General features: G+C 40.6%; 1 protein-coding gene across 2 annotated transcripts in view; it reads right to left on the bottom strand.

Annotated features, from left to right (window-relative positions):
• GPC6 (glypican 6) overlaps nucleotides 1-23,359 on the bottom strand; it is a 1,079,188-nt gene that overhangs the window by 87,466 nt on the left and 968,363 nt on the right. For both annotated transcript variants that reach the window (XM_073894397.1, XM_025874780.2), the window contains exon 6: nucleotides 379-522. In XM_073894397.1, the coding sequence (XP_073750498.1) occupies nucleotides 379-522 (144 nt within the window). The remainder of the gene's footprint in view (nucleotides 1-378; nucleotides 523-23,359) is intronic.

A 23,359-nucleotide genomic window follows, 5' to 3' on the forward strand; every position in this document is an offset into this window, starting at 1 on the left:
ACAAGAGGGCATAATAAAATTACACTGTATCATAACTGAATAAATAACAGAAGCAGGTGAGTAAGAAATGCGCTATTGTAATTATATCTCTGGAAGATATAGTAACTTAGTCTTCAGATTAATATTTCAGAAGAAATATGAAGTTGAAAATTTGGCCACCGCATGAGTGGATTAATAGGATAAGATGCCTTAAATAATCTAATTCATGACCTAAAAGGAAGATCTCATTATTTTTCAACATTCTAATTAAGACCAGGAGCAGACATAAGAATGAGATGACTTTTACAACCAACTTTTTCGGAGTCCCATCACATCCCCTGAAGAATAACCTTGGTAACAGAAAGTGCCCCCAGTGGCCATCAGTCTGAGAGAACTCACCAGCCGGTCCAAGCTCGTGCCTGCAGCAGTTGTGGGTCTCTCCTCAGGATTGTAAGGCCTGAACCGCGTATTAAAATTTTCAGGAGCTGAGCGAGCAGATCGGAGGGCTGGAGCAGGTTTGGGTTGGCCACACCCCTGAAAGACCTGGAAGAACCATTGAAAGTTCAAGAAAGTTACACAGTGAGTTTCTTCCTAAGATCCTGGTGCAGAAGCATGCCAGGCAATGGCTTTCCCATTTTTCCTGGGACTCCTACCTCCAATAAACTCTAATCTCTAAATTTAAATGACAACCGCTAATATAACAGGAGGACTGACTAGACAGATGTGGGGTGCATGCCTGACTGCATGCCCTGATTCTTATTTTCAAACATATATATTCAGGCCTCATTATTTGCAGATTCTGTATTTGCGAATTTGCCTACTCGCTAAAATTACTTTGCAAGCCCCAAATCATTAGTCACGCACTTCTGTGGACATGGGTTGAGTGGCCCTACATGCATGTTCCCCGCTGAAGCTGAACAAAGTGATACTCTGCCTTCTTGTTTCAGCTCACATGCTGAAATCAAGTGTCCTTTCTGTGGCATCTTTAGTACCCTGTTTTTCACATTCTTGTCCTTTTACTGTTTTAAGTAAAAGTAAACACTTTCCCTGTTTAAGATGGCCCCCAAATTCAGGGCTAAAGTGCTATCTGGTGTTCCCGAGCCCAAGGGGCTGTGTATGATGTGCCTTAGGGAGAAAATATGTGTGTTAGATAAACCTTGTTCAGGCAGAAGTTCTGGCGCACTTGGCCCTGAGTTCAATGTTAATGAATCAACAGTATATACTAAATAAAGTGTCTTTAAGAAGAAATATACATAGGTTGCCTATTGGTTGGTTGACCAAAAGGTGGCTAAAAGCTTGCAGGAACCTAGCCCTGTCTTTCCTGCAGTTCAGTATTTGCTAATTCAGTATTTGCAGCCACTTTATGAAACATAACTACCATAAATAATGAACATCAACTGTATTAAAAATAGGAGTTGTAATAGCTACGTCACAGGATGATGTCAGGACAAATGAACATGACCGAGACATTTTCATGTACTTGAATTTGGCATTCAGTAATTACCCGTGTGGGATTCCTGTTACTGTGACAAATGTTATTTTGTGTCTAGCATCTAAGGCCAAAGAACCTGAGTGGCTCTGCCCTGTGGTGTGAATAAGGAAAACCTGCACTGGAAGAGTTCTTTGAAAACACTCTTTGGAACAAAGGTGTGGAAACGGGACAAGCCAACGTGGTGAAAACTCCCATAAGGACAGTTCCGTCTAATTTTGTTGTTGATAGCTGTTGGTGTCACAGTTAGGTTTGCCATGGGAAACCACAGATTTCGGTGTAATGATCTTAGGGATCGAGCAGCCAGCTCTTTTCCAGTGATTTCAACTCAGGGTGCGGTGGGGACACTTCCTCGGCTGTTTTTAGAAGCTTCCTACTCTCCGCTGGTTATCAAGAGATAATACCTTTACTAGAATGACAGAAACTCTAGGGACATTTTCAGGAAGTTTTGATGAAGTTGAACTTGACGTTCCTTCCATTTTTCCACAGGTGATTCTACTTCTTAGCTACTTACTTTGGTTAACTTTCTGGGACTATATGTGTCAGCTAATTCTTAACCTGTGTGTGTGTGTTTAGAATGCATGCATGCCTTTGGGTTTTGTTATTTGAATCTGCTTTACTCTAAAACAAGCATTTTTCATCAGGCACGTTATGGGATTCCACCGAAATACACAGAGAGCTCTCAGAGTGCCATTCCCAATGACAAATTCCATCTCGAGACACAATTCATTCGGTGTTACCACTCCAGGTAATTTCTCTTTGGTCGTATCCAAAAGTTCTCCTTCAACTCAGCATTTTGCAGAGCAGGAGCATTTCGTCTTGGCGTTCTTCGAGATTGGTCTTAACACACTATTGATTATTCTTCTCTCACACAATTTCTGAAGTTGATGGTGTAAACCAGCGTGATAAAGATAGCGGGCCCTTCCCTCCCTAGTGCCTAAATCACTTCCCAGTGGCAAGGTCATTGCTGACGGAGGGCATTAACATTTCCAAAGCTCCAGGGTTTTGTTGAGTGTGCTATTTTGGATTGCTCCGAATATGACAGCTGACTTTTAGAAAGTGTAAAGCCTAAGGCAAAACAATGCTAATGGCCTTGCTAGGGATTTCTTGAAGCGGGGCACTGAAAGAGTTAACAGACCTTCTTAATTTGCCCTTTGGGAAAAATCTGGCTCACTGGTTTAAATTAAATCAAAGGAATAAGAAATGCCCTGAAAGAATATTAGGACCCCAGGGGAGATACCTCATCATAACAGAAAACCTTACCACTTGTTTGATTTCTTTTTCGGATTTATTTTCTTTTGAGAGTGTTAATTATACCCAATGGTGAGTTAAGTCAATATAGCCTAGTAGCCTTTTGTTATTTATATCAGGTTTGGATTTTTAAGGCGGCTTCAGTGCAGAAATTGCTGAGAGTAAGATTCAAATGGAAGAAAACACTGCCTTGTAATTATGATGGAAACAACAGCTCACCTCATAATCAGCTGGAGACCTACGGAAAAATCTGTCACAATATGTCAGGATACGAATCTTGAAGGTCCTTCAATAGGTTCTATTTTACCCTTAGACAAAAAGGCATGGTCATAAAGAGGTCCTTCAGTGTGGAAGTGACATGCCTAGGGATTAAGAGTGGGTTTTTGGAACTTTATAAAACCTGCAGGGAAGAGTTGGGAAGGAGACTGGCACACCCACGCCCTGTCATTGCTTGCTTAGGAACGATGAGAAGCCCTTGTCTGATTCTCATTGCAGAGACTGTACCTGAAGCAACATGTATCCGTCATATTACTTAGATGAGTTACAAAGTGAAAATCAATGCATTCAGTTATTATACATGCAATCTGTTGGTTAGACAACATGTTTTTTATTTATTTATTTATTTATTTATTTATTTATTTATTTATTTGAGAGAGAGAGAATGGGAGATAAAGAGCATGAGAGTGAAGAGGGTCAGAGGGAGAAGCAGACTCCCCGCTGAGCAGGGAGCCCGATGTGGGACTCGATCCCGGGACTCCAGGATCATGACCTGAGCCGAAGGCAGTCGCTTAACCAACTGAGCCACCCAGGCGCCCATAGACAACATGTTTTTAAAACCTGGGGTTCATGGGATGGGTGACGAATGGAATTCTTGTGCGGGACATTCAGATTGTCTCAGACTATTTTCTGAGCTTTCTGGAGCAGCAGTATATTTAAGACAAAGTTTTGTGGCTCATGAGGCTCAGGGCTATGTTACTCTAAAGGACCAATAAGCCTTTTTCCTGGTGATCTAGAGCACCCCAATATATTGTATTTTGAATAAGGGAAGAAACAGATGAGGAATAATGTGGGTCAGTTAAGTGAGAGGTTAAATGAGGTTAGCTTACATGAGAATCAGTAGATCAAGATTCTATTCCAAGGAGTGGTCAGGGCTAGAGAGGCAGATCTGGGCCACTTTATTTAAAGCCCAGGGCAAATGTATGGCTGGGTGACGGGTGGGGCTGAGGACAGCCCAGTGCCATACCAACATTCAGGGTCCTCCCTGAACTTTAGTCTCCTCCTCTGTCAAATGGGAATGATAATATTGTTCCCCACACTATGATGATAAAATGCAGTACATAAGGCAGGAAAACAGAAGCCAGCATCTGGAAAAGTAAGTGCTTGACAATAACTAGCGTTATTCTATAACCATTTTCTTTCTAGAAGTTTTGTTTTCTGAGTAAGGAGATTTGAGGGGAAAAAATGTTTGGGCTGATGTTGCTTCAATGTTTTCCATAAAATATTATTTCCAAGAGTTGTTAACAGTTGTTACATATGCAATAAATTCCATGGTCAAAGTGAAATTAGGTATCTTGGCAGGACTTGGTCATATGAATGTGTGTTCTGACTCATCAAAAGGGAGGAGGTCCTTTGCAGTAATTCCCCATTTGGCCACAGGCTCCGCAGAGGGTGCAGGAGGTTCTCACAGGATGAGTCTTCTAGGGAACATACCTTGGGATGTTCTGTGCAGTTTGCTTTACCCCACCGAGAGAAGCGATTCAGATGTAACACCTTCAGATGCATTGACTCAGAGGTGTTTGTGGAATCCATTCTACCCTCGACTGTCTTTTTTTTTTTTTTAAGATAAAACAATTTTTTAAAGTTGAGTTATATTTGACATACATTATTATATTAGTTTCAGGTGTACAACATAGTGATTCGATATTCTTACACACTACAAAATGATCACCTCAATACGTCTAGTTACCATCTGTCACCATAGAAGGTTCTTACAGTATTATTGACTATATTCCCTATGCTGTAGTTTATATCCCTGTGACTTATTTATTATTATTTTTTTTATAACTGGGCATCTGTCCATCTTAATCCCTTTCACATGTTACACCCCCTTCCCTTCTGGCCACTATGTTTGTTCTATGTTATCTATTAGTCTGTCTCTGTTTTGTTTTATTTATTTGTTTTGTTTTCTAGATTACACATAAGAGTGAAATCATATGGTATTTGTTTTTCTCTGTCTGATGTATTTCACTTAGCATAATCCCTTCTAGGTCCATTCATGCTGTGGTAAATGCAAGATCTCATTCTTTTCAATGGCTGAGTAATATCATTATATATATATATATATATATATATATATATATAATCACATTTTCTTTATCCATTCATCTATCAATGAACAGTTAGGTTGCTTCCATATCTTAGCTATTGTGCTACGATGAACATAAGGGTACTTATATGTTTTCAAATCAGTGTTTTTGTTTTCTTTGGATAAATACCCAGAAGTGAAATTCCTAGATTGCATGATAGTTCTATTTTTAATTTTTTAAGAGACCTCTGCACTGTCTGTAGTGGCCGCACCAATTTATATACCCACCAACAGTGCATGTACCCTCCACTACCTTTAATTCAAGAGAAGAAATACTATTTTTAAGACACTAAAAGTCTTTTCTTTACAGCAGAACAGAAGTTTCTAGAGAACACAGTTGCAGGAAATAGAATCAGTATTATCTTCTGCCTATCTTCCTCCAAGTGATGTTGTAAGAGATAATTAGATACAGTGGTCCCCCCTTATCCACGGGGCATATGTTCCAAGACCCCCAGTGGATGCCTGAAACCATAAATAGTACCAAACCCTATATATATGATTATTTTCTTATACATACATACTTACGATAAAGTTTAATTTATAAATTAGGCACAGTAGGAGATAAACAACAATAGCAGACAATAAAATTGAACAATTATAACAATATACCATAATACAAGTTATGCGAATGTGGACTCCTTCTCTCTCAAAATATCTTATTGTTACTGTTCTCACTCTTTTTTTTTAAATTTTATTTATTTATTTGACAGAGAGAGAGAGAGGCAGCGAGAGAGGGAACACAAACAGGGGGAGTGGGAGAGGGAGAAGCAGGCTTCCCGCTGAGCAGGGAGCCTGATGCAGGGCTCGATCCCAGGACCCCGGGATCATGCCATGAGCCTAAGGCAGACGTTTAATGACTGAGACATCCAGTCGCCCTGTGCTCACTCTTTTCCTTGTGATGAGGTGAGATGGTAAATACCTACATGAGATAAAGTGAGGTGAGTGGCGTAAGCATTGTGACAGGGCATTAGACTACCAGTGACCTTCTGACGAAGGAGGGTAAGTCAGAAGGAAGATCATCTGCTTTCGGGTCACGATTGGCCACAGGTAACTGAAACCATGGATAAGGGGGGACCACTCACTGTAATCTGGCAAATTATTTGGCAGTCCCCATGTAGGCAGATGCTGCAAATACACAACGGAGTTATCCTTCCTGCTTAGGGGGCTTGCAAAACCTGTGGATTTGGGGAAGATACCTGGCTCATGAATTCTCTCTCTTAAGAGGATTACTAAAATGTCTCAGAAGTGTGCTGGCATTCTGAGATTAGAGAAGCTGACATTAAAGATACAAAGTTCTGAAAGGAGAGACATTTTATTGTTTCGGAGAGGCGAGAAAGAGAGGAAGGTGGTGATAACAGGTTTGAGTGCTGTGTCTTAGGTTTTTAAATATAAGACCTTTTCCTTTAAGAACATCTCAGCATCTTAACATCTTTCCCTTAAAATAAAACAATGTGGTGTGCACTTTTTCAGAAGCCCCCAAAGCTTTGTACCTACATCTCTTTGTCTTCTGCAGGTTGATTATACATTCACTAAAGTCATTACTGGCAAGCTCATAAGCATGGCTGCAGATCAATCCCGTCTCGGCTCCCGTGTTTTTAAAAAAATTCTCTCCTTTCACTTTCTACTCAGTGGGCTCCTATTGTGGTGGGATGTTGCTATTCCCATATATCATTTTGAAATTTGCAAACAGAACTCTAATCTTTTATATTAACATGGGTGGCAGTGAATGCTACCTAGATTTAATTGGATTTGATATTTTGAGAGTAAGTAATGTTTTATTTACTGATTAGATTCTAATTTATATTACAGTGTTAATGAATGAACTATTTGTCAGATGACCACTGGGGGAATTCAAATCTATCCTGTTCATTCCAAAGGAAACAGAAGTTATCATATCTGCATCAGCTCTCTCTATTTTGGCCATTGTTTGGATGAGAGACAGCTGTGGCATAAGAGAAAGGTCACGAAGAAGAGTCTAAAAGCCTGGAGTACTACCTTCAGACTTTCTCCTTAAACCTGTGTGACCTTTGAGTAACATGTTCTCACAAATCCTCAGGGATGCTGGGAAGATAAAATGATATGATGCTTTGAAAATTCAGACACTGAAAAAAAAAAGGTATAGAAATGTATTATTTTAACTGACGTAATCTGTAATTAAATAGCGCAATAATGAAGAACAAATCAGATCTATGGATTATGCAGAGTGATGCATGAATAATTTTTTATGAAGAACTGGATCTTTTACATTTTGTTCATGGCTATTGCTGAATCCCATAATCTGTAAAAGTTCCTAGCACATAGTATGTACTTAAAAAAAAAAAACTGGGAGTGAAAGATTATGGATAAATGAAAATTTTAGTTATAATTTCACCCTTTTGCAAACATTCATGGAAGGCAATTAGCAGAGAGATTTGTGTAAGCCAAGATCAGAAAGAAAAGAGAACTTAACACTTATTCAGTGTCCACAATGGGCCAGACACTGAACTGTGTGTTTTATATACTCCATTGCAAAGAATCAATTATCTCTTCAAAATCAATTTAACATTTCTTCCTTAGACTTCAGAAAAAAACAATGAATCATCCATCTACGTAAAAAACTCATTTGATATTTCCCTTACTCTGCTTACTGTGCCAACTTAGAGCAAAACCAAATCAACAACTTTGTTTAAACTGATAAATAGAACCAAAAAGATCCTGTTTCTTGATCATTTGCTAACAGCTACCCACTGTGCTTGAAAAGCCAGTTAGAGACCCAAGGACCCTGTGTATAAAATAGTCAACCTTGGCTCTCTGATGGCTGGGGGGCGAGATCAGAGTCATGGGTTCTGGAGATCACATCTCAAGCAATGGCCTTTTGCTTGTAGCAAAGGGGAAGACAACTCGGGATGTTTGCAAAGCCTCTCTTCCTGATTTCCCCACCCTGTGAAAATGGTGAGCAGCACCACGTGCCCATGGCTGTGGTTGTACCATACATGTCCCTGTCCCTGCTTGTCTAGGTTGAGCACAGAGCTGGGGACCTTTTCCTAGAGAGGAAATGAAATATGTAGACCGAAATGGGTGTGCGGCAGATGTTCACATAACACTAGGAAATAGATGGAATAAGTTAAAATATTTCTTTAAACCCCATTTCATTAAAAGTAATAGCAAGAAAAGCCACATCATCACCATGATATAAGATTCAACTGGCACCCTAGAGCTTCATTTCACACATTTTTTTTTTTTCTGGTTCCTAACAGCATTCTGCTAATATCCCATGTAGAATTTTCCTGAATATCAACTTAGAACATTTTAACAATGACTTCTTTCTTTAGATATAAAATTATTATACTCATTACGGTAACATTTTAAATATTGAGTCTTTTTATTTTTATTTGGTTTTATTAGTTTGCTAATTTTCTTTATGGATTGATTTTTTAAAAAAAATTTTTATTGTTATGTTAATCACCATACATTACATCATTAGTTTTTGATGTAGTGTTCCATGATTCATTGTGCATAACACCCAGTGCTCCACGCAGAATGTGCCCTTTTAATACCCATCACCAGTAACCCATCCCCCCACCCCCTCCCCTCTAGAACCCTCAGTTTGTTTTTCAGAGTCCATCGTCTCTCATGGTTCGTCTCCCCCTCCGACTTACTCCCCTTCATTCTTCCCCTCCTGCTATCTTCTTCTTCTTTTTCTTTTCTTAACATATATTGCATTATTTGTTTCAGAAGTACAGATCTGTGATTCAACAGTCTTGCACAATTCACAGCGCTCACCATAGCACATACCCTCACCAATGTCTATCACCCACCCCATCCCTCCCAAACCCCACCACTCCAGCAACCCTCAGTTTGTTTCCTGAGGTTAAAAATTCCTCATATCAGCGAGGTCATATGATACATGTCTTTCTCTGATTGACTTATTTCACTCAGCAAAACACCCTCCAGTTGCATCCATGTCGTTGCAAATGGCAAGATCTCATTCCTTTTTATGGCTGCATAATATTCCATTGTGTATATATACCACTTCTTCTTTATCCATTCATCTGTCGATGGACATCTTGGCTCTTTCCACAGTTTGGCTATTGTGGACATTGCTGCAATAAACATCGGGGTGCACGTACCCCTTCGGATCCCTACATTTGTATCTTTGGGGTAAATACCCAGTAGTGCAGTTGGTGGATCGTATGGTAGCTCTATTTTCAACTGTTTGAGGAACCTCCATACTGTTTTCCAGAGTGGCTGCACCAGCTTGCATTCCCACCAACAGTGTAGGAGGGTTCCCCTTTCTCCACATCCCCGCCAACATCTGTCGTTTCCTGACTTGTTAATTCTAGCCATTCTGACTGGTGTGAGGTGGTATCTCATTGAGGTTTTGATTTGGATTTCCCTGATACCGAGCGATGTTGAGCACTTTTTTATGTGTCTGTTGGCCATTTGGATGTCTTCTTTGGAAAAATGTCTGTTCATGTCTTCTGCCCATTTCTTGATTGGATTATTTGTTCTTTGGGTGTTGAGTTTGATAAGTTCTTTATAGATTTTGGATACTAGCCCTTTATCTGATATGTCATTTGCAAATATTTTCTCCCATTCTGTCGGTTGTCTTTTGGTTTTGTGGACTGTTTCTTTTGCTGTGCAAAAGCTTTTTATTTTGATGAAATCCCAATAGTTCATTTTTGCCCTTGCTTCCCTTGCCTTTGGCGATGTTTCTAGGAATAAGTTGCTGCGGCTGAGGTCGAAGAGGTTGCTACCTGTGTTCTCCTTTAGGACTTTGATGGACTCCTGTCTCACGTTTAGGTCTCTCAACCATTTTGAGTCTATTTTTGTGTGTGGTATAAGGAAATGGTCCAGTTTCATTCTTTTGCATGTGGCTGTCCAATTTTCCCAACACCATTTGTTGAAGAGACTGTCTTTATTCCATTGGACATTCTTTCCTGCTTTGTCAAAGATGAGTTGACCATAGAGTTGAGGGTCCATTTCTGGGCTCTTTATTCTGTTCCATTGATCTATGTGTCTGTTTTTGTGCCAGTACCATACTGTCTTGATGATGACAGCTTTGTAATAGAGCTGGAAGTCCGGAATTGTGATGCTGCCAGCTTTGTTTTTCTTTTTCAATATTCCTCTGGCTATTCGGGGTCTCTTCTGGTTCCATACAAATTTTAGGATTATTTGTTCCATTTCAGTGAAAAAAGTGGATGGTATTTGATGGGGATTGCATTGAATGTGTAGATTGCTCTAGGTAGCATTGACATCTTCACAATGTTTGTTCTTCCAATCCATGAGCATGGAACGTTTTTCCATTTCTTTGTGTCTTCTTCAATTTCTCTCATGAGTATTTTATAGTTTTCTGAGTACAGATCCTTTGCCTCTTTGGTTAAATTTATTCCTAGGTATCTTATGGTTTTGGGTGCGATTATAAATGGGATCGACTCCTTGATCTGTCTCTCTTCTCTCTTGTTGTTGGTGTATAGGAATGCCACTGATTTCTGTGCATTGATTTTATATCCTGCTACTTTACTGAATTCCTGTATGAGTTCTAGCAGTTTTGGGGTGGAGTCTTTTGGGTTTTTGACATACAGTATCATATCATCTGCAAAGAGTGAAAGTTTGACTTCCTCTTTGCCGATTTGGATGCCTTTGATTTCTTTTTGTTGTCTGATTGCCGTGGCTAGGACTTCTAATACTATGTTGAATAGCAGTGGTGATAGTGGACATCCCTGCCGTGTTCCTGACCTTAGGGGAAAAGCTCTTAGCTTTTCATGCTGTACTTTGTCAAATGCTTTTTCTGCATCTATTGAGAGGATCATATGACTCTTGTTCTTTCTTTTGTTAATGTATTGTATCACGTTGATTGATTTGCGGATGTTGAACCAACCTTGCAGTCCAGGGATAAATCCCACTTGGTCATGGTGAATAATCCTTTTAATGTGCTGTTGGATCCTATTGGCTAGTATTTTGGTGAGAATTTTTGCATCCATGTTCATCAAGGATATTGGTCTGTAATTCTCCTTTTTGATGGGGTCTTTGTCTGGTTTGGGGATGAAGGTAATGGTGGCCTCATAAAATGAGTTTGGAAGTTTTCCTTCCATTTCTATTTTTTGGAACAGTTTGAGGAGAATAGGTATTAATTCTTCTTTAAATGTTTGATAGAATTCCCCTGGGAAGCCATCTGGCCCTGGGCTTTTGTTCGTTGGGAGATTTTTGATGACTGCTTCAATTTCCTTAGTGGTTATAGGTCGGTTCAGGTTTTCTATTTCTTCCTGGTTCAGATTTGGTAGTTGATACATCTCTAGGAATGCACCCATTTCTTCCAGGTTATCTAATTTGCTGGCATAGAGTTGCTCATAATATGTTCTTATAATTGTTTGTATTTCTTTGGTGTTGGTTGTGATCTCTCCTCTTTCATTCATGATTTTGTTGATTTGGGTCATTTCTCTTTTCTTTTTGATAAGTCTGGCCAGGGGTTTATCAATCTTGTGAATTCTTTCAAAGAACCAGCTCCTAGTTTCGTTGATCTGTTCTACTGTTCTTTTGGTTTCTATTTCATTGATTTCTGCTCTGATCTTTATTATTTCTCTTCTCCTGCTGGGTTTAGGCTTTATTTGCTCTTCTTTCTCTAGTTCCTTTAGGTGTAGGGTTAGGTTGTGTATTTGAGACCTTTCTTGTTTTTTGAGAAAGGCTTGTATTGCTATTTACTTTCCTCTCAGGACTGCCTTTGCTGTATCCCAAAGATTTTGAACAGTTGTGTTTTCATTTTCATTGGTTTCCATGAATTTTTTTAATTCTTCTTTAATTTCCTGGTTGACCCATTCATTCTTTAGTAGGATGCTCTTTAGCCTCCATGTATTTGAGTTCTTTCCGACTTTCCTCTTGTGATTGAGTTCTAGTTTCAAAGCATTGTGGTCTGAAAATATGCAGGGAATAATCCCAATCTTTTGGTATCGGTTGAGACCTGATTTGTGACCTAGGATGTGATCAATTCTGGAGAATGTTCCATGGGCACTAGAGAAGAATGTGTATTCTGTTGCTTTGGGATGGAATGTTCTGAATATGTCTGTGAAGTCCATTTGGTCCAGTGTTTCATTTAAAGTCTTTATTTCCTTGTTGATCTTTTGCTTAGATGATCTGTCCATTTCAGTCAGGGGGGTGTTAAAGTCTCCCACTATTATTGTATTGTTGTCAATGTGTTTCTTTGCTTTTGTTATTAATTGCCTTATATAATTGGCTGCTCCCATGTTCGGGGCATAGATAGTTACAATTATTAGATCTTCTTGTTGGATAGACCCTTTAAGTAAGATATAGTGTCCTTCTTCATCTCTTATTACAGTCTTTGTTTTAAAATCTAATTTGTCTGATATAAGAGTTACCACCCCCAGCTTTCTTTTGGTGTCCATTAGCATGGTAAATGGTTTTCCAGCCCCTCACTTTCAATCTGGGGGTGTCTTTGGGTCTAAAATGAGTCTCTTGCAGACAGCATATGGATGGGTCTTGTTTTTTAATCCAATCTGATAGCCTGTGTCTTTTGATTGGGGCATTTAGCCCATTTACATTCAGGGTAACTATTGAAAGATATGAATTTAGTGCCATTGTATTGCCTGTAAGGTGACTGTGACTGTATATTGTCTGTGTTCCTTTCTGATCTATGCTGCTTTTAGGCTCTCTCTTTGCTTAGAGGACCCCTTTCAATATTTCTTGTAGGGCTGGTTTCATGTTTGCAAATTCCTTTGGTTTTTGTTTGTCCTGGAAGCTTTTTACCTCTCCTTCTATTTTCAATGACAGCCTAGCTGGATATAGTATTCTTGGCTGCATATTTTTCTCGTTTAGTGCTCTGAAGATATCATGCCAGTCCTTTCTGGCCTGCCAGGTCTCTGTGGATAGGTCTGTTGCCAATCTAATGTTTCTACCATTGTAGGTTACATATCTCTTCTCCCGAGCTGCTTTCAGGATTTTCTCTTTGTCTCTGAGACTCGTAAGTTTTACTATTAGATGTCGGGGTGTTGACCTATTTTTATTGATTTTGAGAGGGGTTCTCTGTGCCTCCTGGATTTTGATGCCTGTTTCCTTCCCCACATTAGGGAAGTTCTCTGCTATAATTTGCTCTAATATACCTTCTGCCCCTCTCTCTCTTTCTTCTTCTTCTGGGATCCCGAGTATTCTAATGTTGTTTTGTCTTATTGTATCGCTTATCTCTCGAATTCTGCCCTCGTGATCCTGTAGTTGTTTCTCTCTCTTTTTCTCAGCCTCTTTAATTTCCATCATTTGGTCTTCTATGTCGCTGATTCTCTCTTCTCCCTCATTTATCCTAGCAGTTAGTGCCCCCATTTTTGATTCCACCTCATTCATAGTCTTTTTGATTTCGACTTGGTTAGATTTTAGTTCTTTTATTTCTCCAGAAAACGTTTCTCTAATAACTTCCACGCTTTTTTCAAGCCTAGCTAGTATCTTTAAAGTCATGATTCTGAACTGGGGTTCAGACATTGTATTAATGTCCGTATTGAGTAGGTCCCTGGCAGACGGTACTACCTCTTGTTCTTTTTGCTGAGGTGATTTTTTTCGTCTTGTCATTTTGTCCAGAGAAGAATAGATGAATGAGAGAACAAAATGCTAACAGGTTAACAACGTCCCCAGCAAATATACTCTACACAAATCAGAAAAGACCTGAAACCAGGGGAAAAGAAAGGGAAAGAAAGAAAAAAGAAAGAGAAAAAAAAGAAAAAGAAAAAGATAAAAACAAACAAATACAGAACAAAACAAAAAAAAACCAGAATATGATCAAATATGATCAGACTAGTGCATAGATCAGTGCCACACACTAGATTTTGGGTGTATTTTGGTCTGTTAGAAGAAAATGCCTCCTAAAATTTTAAAGGAAGAAAGACTTATATATGTACATAATAGGGGTTGATACAATGAAGGGATGGAAGATGACTGTAAAGATGAAAATTATAAAAGGCTTTATAAATGGAATTGATAAGATAAGAAGTTGTTTGAAAGAAGGAAGAAGAAGATTAAAAAAAAAAAAGAAAAAAAATGGGAGAGACTGTGATCAGGCAGGAGACTAGAACAAAGCCATACACTAGTGATTTAGGGTATATTTTGAGCTGTTAGAAGAAACTGTATATCAATTTTAAAGAGAGAAGAACGTATATATATATATATATGCCAAAAATAAGGGTAACTACTATGAAGGGATAAAATATGACTCTAAAAATGAATAATAAAAAATGTTTTTTTAAAAAAGGGATTGATAAGATGTTGGTTGAAAAAGGGAAAAAGAAAAATTCAAAAAAACCCCACAAAAAACAGTTAAAAAAATTAACTTCGAAAAACTAATGAATCATAGTAAAAAAGCCATGAATTCTATGTGCAGCATTCCCCTAGCGCTGGAGTTCTCCCGTTCTCCTTGATCGGTAAACTTGTTATTGGCTTGCTGGCTGTTCGCGCTGATCTTCTGGGGGAGGGGCCTGTTGCCGTGGTTCCCAAATGTCTTTGCCGGAGGCGGAATTGCCCCGCCCTTGTCGGTCAGGGCTAAAGCAAGCTGCTCGGGTTTGCTCTCAGGAACTTTTGTTCCCTGCAAGCTCTGGTACAGCTTTGGAGGACCAGGGTGAAAATGGTGGCCTCCCACTCTCTGCCTGGAGGAGCTGCGAACTCGGGGCCCCACTCCTCAGTGCGCCCCCAGAGAAAAGCAGTCACTCCCGTGTCCCCAGTCTCCCGCCGCACTCCACGCTCACCTGGCCTGTGACCGAGCGTTTCTATCTCTGGCACCCGACCCCGTGTGGAGTCTCCAAACAGAGCAGATCCCTGCGGTGCGCTCCCGCACCGCTCCACCCGGGGGAGGAAGGAGAGTCTCCCCAGCTCTGCTGCTTGTTGGGTCCCTGCTGGAGGAGCAGTGGCCCGACTGTCACCCATCACAGTTTATGGCAACCCCGAGCTGAGAGCCCACGCCTCGGCTCCGTCTCTGCAGCCCGCTTCCCCGCTCCAATACCTGGGAGCTCTGCCGCACTCAGGCACCCCCGGTCTTTCTGTGACCCTGAGGGTCCTGAGACCACACTGTCCTGCGAGGGTTCCACCCCCCGCTTAGCCACTGGAGCGATGTCCCTCAGCGGAGCCGACTTCTACAAGGTCCGATTTTGTGCTCTGCAGCTCTAGCACTTGCCAGAAGCGGCCACGGAGGCCCCCTCCCCCGCCGTCTATCCTCCCGAATATCGCCTCGGATTCACTTCTCCGCACGTCCTACCTTCCAGTAAGTGGTCGCTTCTCTGTTCAGAGAGTTGTTGCTACTCTCTTCTTCGATCTCCTGTTGAGTTCGTAGGTGTTCGGAATGGTTTGATCCCTATTCAGCCGAATTCCTGAGACCAGACGAAATCCAGGTCTCCTACTCCCCCGCCATCTTGCTCCGCCCCCCTTTATGGATTGATTTTTTTTAAGAAAACAGGGTTTCATCCTAAAGTCTCAGAACAATCTGCTCTTCTCTTGTGTTCTTTCCTTCTCTCTCCCCCTTCTCCTCTCTCTTCCTCTCTTTTTCTTTGCTCCCTGGCTCATGCTTTTCTTTCCTTAAAGACTGATTACAATGGTCCCTTAGCCAAGTCATCTGGCAAATTCCACATGGGTCCCTGGATGGGCTCAGGGCTCCGTGAAGAGAATTCCGGGTTACACTGAATCAAGTGAAGTCATCAGTTTCAGCTTTGGCTGCCTTTCACCAGCTTCAATTTTCAAAAGCCAGCTACCATGTCAGTTTTAAGGCTTTAAAAATTTACTCCTGATGCTTACGCAGCTTGGTTCCAGAATATCTGTCAAATGTTTTGCATACGTCTTAAAATTGTTTCTTCAATAAAAGCAAATTTGTTCCCGTTTGCTTGAGAAGATGATTTTTTTTTTCCTTGAAGTGTTTGCTTTCCTTAAACAGCAGAACACCTTGATATTTTTTCCCCAATGGCGAGTAGGGAGGAATTACAAGGAACTGAACAAAGCATATTTTGAATGTGGTAAAAAGAAATCTTAATCTTCTTGGCCTGGCTAAATGATTATCTCATATGCTCTTTGTTTATGGGTTTTAAAGCAATTCTTTAAGATCATTTTGCTGAATTCACATGAATGTGTAAATTTCACCAGCCTGGCTCTGTATCATTCATTCAACCTATCATTCAACCAATATTCATTGAGTGTCATTATGGGCAGACACAGGTGCTGGGGATATGCCAACTGGACATGTCCCTGCTCTCAGGGAGGTTCTGACAAGAAGCCTGGCGATTACATCATGATGAATGTGATGGGGACACCCACAAGGGGCAACTAACCAGACTGGAGGGTCAGAGAAGCTTCCTAGAATAGCAGTGGAGTCCTGGAATGGGCTCTTACGGGCTCTCGAGACCACCTGTAAAATCGTCAGGAATTCTGTAAGCCGGTCATTAAACAGTGATTACTAAGTTACAGTGTATAAACTTAAACAAAACATTATATTGAAAACAAAGGTAATATATACTCAAAACTCACTACTTCCTAATTATTTACTCTCATCGAAGCTCTTGAGGTGATTTGTGCCAATTGTATCAGGGGGAAATGTTATATTGTGGCGTGCTACTCCATGTTCAGTGACCTCACGTTGGTAGCTCGAAATCACCACGGTGGGAATATTTAGACAACAGAAATTGGCAAATACTGCACACTAGCATGTTCACTGCATTGAGAGCTGGTTGTGCCAGGACTCACCAGGATCCCACTGAATCTTGCCCCGGAAGTGAAGAAATGGTGCCTGGCAAATGGTGTATATCTGGTGTTCGGTGTGGAGAGGACAGCATGTTCCAGGATGAGGAAACAGCATGGGCAAAAGCATGGAGGTGATAGAGGATGGTTCTTCTGAGCAACAGAGCCAAGGTAATCTTGAATGTCTGGCACATACAGATGTTCTCTTACCTCCTACGTTAAAACGTCTAGTAGGACTCAGGCTCTGTTGGTCTTATTCACTATTACCTCCGCAGCATCTAGTACGGTGCTCGGCAGATAATCAATGCTCAAGAAACATTTGCTTTGATAATCCCAGGCACGGAGAGTGGGGAGGGTGGCCTGAAGGGGGCGGCAGGCTAAGGACAGCATCGTGCAGGGGCTACACCTGGGCTTTCATCTAATGCCAACAGGGAATCCCGGAAAGCTTGTAAGTAAGCAGGGGAGTAATGTGAACATATTTGCATTTTCAGCAATCCCTCTGCTTACAGTGTGCAGGATGGATCAGAGTGTGGCAGAACCAAAGGCAGGGAATTAAATAGGAGGCTATAATCCATGTGGGAGATGGTAAAATTAGGGGAGCTGCTGAGGATGGATTCAAAAGGGATTGAGAAGGACTATTCAGTGGGGCCTGTCATGGAACAACAATGAGGGAGAAGGAGAAAGGGAAGTTTGAGTCAACTGTGCTTCTGGCTAGAAGCAGGTGCAGCGGAAGGGACCCTCAGTGGGACAGCGAGCCCTGGGGAGGGAGGCTTTGGGGGACGACACGAGTGCAGTTTTCAACAGGGTTATTGGAGGCGTGTGGCAGGCCACGGGATAAACAGGTGTGATCAGGAGAGTAGTCCAGGCCAGGAGAGATTTGGGATGAAAGCTACTCCCGTCACTGTAGCAAAATCAGGACGCTGGGTCTGAGGAGGTCCCACACTTCTCTGCACAAGAGCTCTTTTTGTCACCCAGCCCCACAAGCCTCATGTTTTAAAGACATATTGTCTACCTAACAGGTTACTTGTATTAATAAAGAAATGATTGATTTTCACTCTGTAAGGCAGCTAAGCAACTTGGCTGGTGTGTTAAGATCTATTCTGGGATAATGAAGTGAAATGGAAGAGATATGCAAAACACATCAGAAGAAGACCGACAGAAAGCCATATAATTCAAAACTTTCTGGCAGAACAGGCTTCTGTAAACACACAAAGGTAGCTCCTCCATGCGTTTAAACGTACGCTGGCTGGGGCAAAGACTCTCCGAATCCAGCAGGATGGCGTCTTCCTGGGCAGAAGGAAGCACTCAGAGCTGGGGTTAACTGTGTGTGTGTGTAAGGCTAGGCGACTGAATTCCTCCAACCCAACCATCGACCATTGGCTGCCCCTGGGAAGCATGACTCTAAGGAAGGAGTTCTCCCGTTAAAGCAGGAGGATGTTGGAAGAAGATATTCAGGTGAGCAAGAGGGTATCTTCCTCTAAGAACACGCTAAATGTTAAAAACTGAATCGAGTTTCAGTCACTTATTCTTGAGTTGGCTTCATTAAGGGTAATCTTCTTGTCTTTTGCCCTGAAGTTAAAGTGAAAGAAAATCTTAAGATAAATCTCCAAAGGTTAAGATAATCAGGAGTTTCCCTTTGTCATCAAAAGAAGGGAAAAAAATATTTTTTAAATCCCTTTTACATGGGAGGAAAGTTAAAACTAGTTTGCTTTGGATGTGTTTCCTATAAATGCATCGTAGGCATTTTTCTCAAACCTTCATTTTGTTTTATAAGAAAAAGGTGTCTCTTTTTTCTTTCTTTTCTTTGTATCTAGCATCTAAAAAAAATCTGGCTCTGTTATCCAGTGATGTCACAAGTAGGAATAGAACAGATTCTGGTTTTCTGTACAGAAATGGAGAAATCAAAGAATAAAAGATGTTTCAGGAGGTCACTGTTTTTTAGTAAAATATTATAAGTAAGAGCTGACGGGCAGAATATAAACTTTGAAATCTGAATAACCAGAGAAGCTATTCTGAGTATTCTGAATCGAGGCATCGTTGAGAACTTGCTCTTTTCTTTTAAAGACAAAGCTAAAGAAGAAATAGAAATAGAACTTTATAAATAGTACGGCCATTTGTTTTTTTCTCAGAAATCAGGCAGAAGGAATGGAACCACTTGTCACAAGCCAATTATTCCTTTAATGTGAGGCTAACGTGATATTAGGCAGAGGCCACTGACATTCCTCTAAAACCTTTTGCTGTGCCTGCACCGGTGGGACCACCAGGTAGGAAGTCGAGTAAGTTGCTGACAGCCTCTATCCAACTCGACTATTCCCTCGAGCCGCCTTCCTTCTGAAGGCTTTGTTCGTTAGCCATCTCTTGAGTGTCACGCCATGCCACTTCCAGGCCATGCAGAAATATGTGTCCCTTTCCAGGTGATTTACTGCCACTGAAAATAACCCTGAGCATGAGTGCCTTCAAGTGCAGGCGTGTATATCACCCAATTGCTCTTCTGATCTGAGATGCTAAAGGTAAGCTCGCAGACCCTCATGGATGAGGCAAAAACCATAGAGCCAGTCAATGTTCTTTAGGATTCACACATCATAGACATTTTAACAACAGCAATTAAAATATTTCACTTGTACGAGTGGGTTGGATTGGATATATTCCATAGCTAAGCATTTTACATGGATGGTATCATTTTACTCTCAAACGACCCTATGAGTAGGTACTACTAGCATCCTCATTTTTTCAGGTGAGTTAACTGTGTTTGGACAGATAATTTGCCCCAAGTCCCACAACTAGTAAAAACCAGATCCAAGGTCTGTCTGATGTCAAACTCTGATCTTATAACCTTTATGTTATTGTAAAGAATCCTAGGCTGACTTCAAGTATATTTTAAGGTATTTTCTGTTTTTTATTGTTGAAGTCTCTCTGGCATTATACTTTCATGTTCCAAATTCAACTCAGCAAAATATACTCTTTCTTCCATGTGTAAAAACATGTTAGGATGGCCTTCTGTAGAATGCAAGCACGAGTAAGATGTAACTCCTGTCCTCAAATAATTTATAATCTCGGGAAGGAGAAGGGAAGTATGCAAATAACCACAACACAAGAAATAACATGCTTACTGCCTTAAGAAGGGCATGCATAACCTAGGAACTCAAAGTAAAGACAAATACTACTGGAATAAAAATATATTTATTTGAACTAAATTCTAAACAATGTCTTTGTATCTGAAAGGAGATATTTTCTACATGCAAATTCCCAAGATATCACTTATGCCTGAATGTTTTGAGAGAAAAAAGATCCAGAGAAGAGAAAAATATGTGGATGTTAGAAAAGGAAACCTAACCAGTAGTGAAGAGATAATGTTCACAATACTGTTAACTGTTTAGAACCGGAAAAGCACATTTCAAAGAACCCTTCATTTTACAGATGAGGAGACTAAGACCCACTAGCTAGAAGCAGATATTATTACATTCTCTTTTCCAACCTCTTAGGATTTTTTCTTTTCTTTTTCTTTCCGCCCCCCCCCCCATCTTCATTAACACTATAGATTCAGAAAGAATTGTCTGGAGAAAATTAAGTACCTGGAGGCCACCGTACTCTTCCATAATGGGTTCTACCCTCGTCTGTAATAAGTATTAATTGAATGGATGGTTTCAATTGGAATTTAATAAGTCTTCCTTCTTAATTTAGATTATATCTGACAAACCCATCTTTTCCTGGATTAGGTTTGAAATTATTCCTAATACAGTTAAATCATATCGAGTGAGATCAGTTTCATCTTCCCTGATAGGATAAGAAGGAGACTATCAACACATCTGAATTTCACAGGCAGAGACTCAGCAAGTTTTGCTCTCTCTTCTCTTGGGGAATTTCCATACACCTGCAAAGTTCTTTGACTTGGGTGGGTAACGAAAGTGGTAGAATAATGAGGGCGTTTTCTTGTGTGTGACGAAGATTGGAAGCTGGTGAATGTAATAAGCTTCGTTGGGGCTTGAAGAATGAACAGCACTTGTTTCTCATCAGAACATTTCCTGTGGTGTGTTTTAGGCAATAGCCCTCCCTTAGAAGGCTGGGTCCTCCAGTGCTGAAGTACATGTGGACTAGGTGGGAAGATACTTATTGAGGGAAGAGTGGCATGCTGGGAAAGTCTTTTTCTTTGGATCAGATCATTGGTAGGGGTCATCCCAAGTCTGCCCCTTGTTAGTTGCCTGACCCCAGGAAGGCTACTCAATTCTTGTAAATTTAACATTCTTTACCTATAAAATCAGGAAATGGATGCTCTGCAAGATTGCAGCAGGGGTTTGGAATAAATATATAAAACATCTAGAAAGAGACTGACATGGGGCCAAGGATCTGTTTTGTCTTCTACTGTACTCCGCATGCCTGGTACACGATAGGGTATTTGCTGAATGAATATACTAGGTGCTTAATTACTGGTGGCCATGATGATTATCATTGTTACTAGGGGATTATTTGTCCAAAGTCTTAATGTGCTTTTGTTTCCAGTCCTTAAAAATGTGTACATACACATATATAATGATATATGTAGTATATATTAGATAACATATAATATCATGTTATACAAAGAATACACAAACCAAGAGTTTGAAATAAGTGCCATAATGTTATTACCAAAATTTTATAACCTGATTATACAACTCGGCATAGCCAATGTATTTTTTTTTTAAGTTTATTTATTTAAATGATCTCTATACCCAATACAAGGCTCCAACTCAAGACCCTGAGATCAGGAGTCTCATGTTCTTCCGACTGAGCCAGCCAGGCACCCCTAGCCAATGTATTTTTTGGAAGGAATGTCAGTATCCCTTACAACTAACAGTTTAGCTGTGAGCTAAATAGGAGAGGAAAAAGGATCTGATAATATGTATAAAAACAGCCCTAAGACAAGATTGGAGCAGTAGCATACTCGGTGGGAACAGATCTTTTCATTGGTGGGTAAATCCCACTAAATCAGGATCAGTGACTAGGTATAAAAAATGAGCTGTTCTCCCCTGCAGATCTGATGAGAACCTATGGCATTAGAGGAGGGGAATTTCGTATCTGAAACCGTAGTGTGTTCATCTTCTGCCTTCACATAGAGAGAGGGAGATGAAAGTAACTTTTATACTTTCTACTACTAAAATTTCAGGAAAGGTTGGAAGCAATGAGGCTTGATAAGAGAATGATTTCATTAGAATTGGGCATGGTGGGAAGCAGTAGGTAGAATTATGAAGGGAATCGGACAGAAAGACAGACAACTTGAGTCCTTTTGGCTTTGCCACCCTGTTTCCTCAGCTTCTCATGAAGGTTTTACTGAAAGCCTTTGAACTTTCTCCTAATACTTGATCTATTCAGCAAATATTTACTGAACTCCGCCCTGGGTGAGACTGGCTTCGGAGGCACCCTCACTGTTATAATGCAGTGATCTGGCAACGTGGGTCCTGTCATCAGAACCCTCCTTTATGCACTCTTTATGCACCATGAGTCCCCTGTACGTTACTTAACCTTTCTAAGCCTTGGTTTCCTTATCTGGAAAATAAGGGGGAAGTTCTAGCTCATTACAAATATTGTTACAAATATTACATAATATAAACCACGTATAGCACAGTGTAGTCCTTTGAAGTAAGCATTTAACATATGATCTAACAGTTATAAACACCGTTGCTTTTCTGAAAAAGGATCTGGAATGACTGCTAACAGCAACTGGTGTAATAAGGTAAATGATTGTCCGAGGAGAAATTGCCAATCATGTCCTGGAATAAAAAGTCATTTTAATTTGTAGGCTTTACAACTCTCAGGATGTCTGCCCACCCCCCACCCTCCACCTCTACCCTCAATTAGGAAATAACTTCTGGCCTCACTCAAAACCTTATCAGAATTTAAGGAAGCCTCATTATGCAAATATTCCAGCCAAAGTGGACATCTAGAACTCCTAATTCAGGGAGACTGTTTATCAGTGGTGACTGAGGGTTCCCTTGAAAAAGGAAAAATATATGGGGTGCCTGGGTGGCTCAGTCATTTAAGCATCTGACTCTTGATCTCAGCTCAGGTCTTGATCTCAGGGTTGTGAGTTTAAGCCCCGAGTCGGGCTCCACGCTAGGCATGGAACCTACTCAAAAAAAGAGGGGGGGGGGGATACAATCCTCTAGTTCTTAGCAAGAAAGTAGATTCTAGACTTTAGTTCATGTATAATTTCATGGATGTGGCTTATATGGAAAATGAAAATTACCTATTTCCAAATTCCATGCAAATTCTACGCAATAAAGCCTCTTGCAGAACATACCCATTCTATCAGCAAATCCTATTGGTTTTTCCTGCTAAATGTATCCAAATTCCAATCACCTGTTGCCTCTCTGCTATGTTCGAGGCTGGCTTTGGTCCTTCCTCAAAGCCTCTTCCACATTGCAGCCTGTGTCCCATCCCTCCGTCCTGCAGAGCCTCCTCTCCCTCCTTCCTTAACTCACTCCCCTTTGCCCTGTGTCAAGACTACCAGATATGCTTTTTTTGTTTCTAGCTCATTTGACATTTTTTTGTCCTGTTATTTTATGACCTGCTATACAATATCCTCTCACGTGAGTGTACCCTTCCTTACATGC

The sequence above is a fragment of the Callorhinus ursinus genome, unplaced genomic scaffold (genome assembly GCF_003265705.2).
Source record: "Callorhinus ursinus isolate GAN/ISIS: 27379988/994484 unplaced genomic scaffold, GSC_fseal_2.0 scaffold7, whole genome shotgun sequence".
NCBI classification, from domain to species: domain Eukaryota; kingdom Metazoa; phylum Chordata; class Mammalia; order Carnivora; family Otariidae; genus Callorhinus; species Callorhinus ursinus.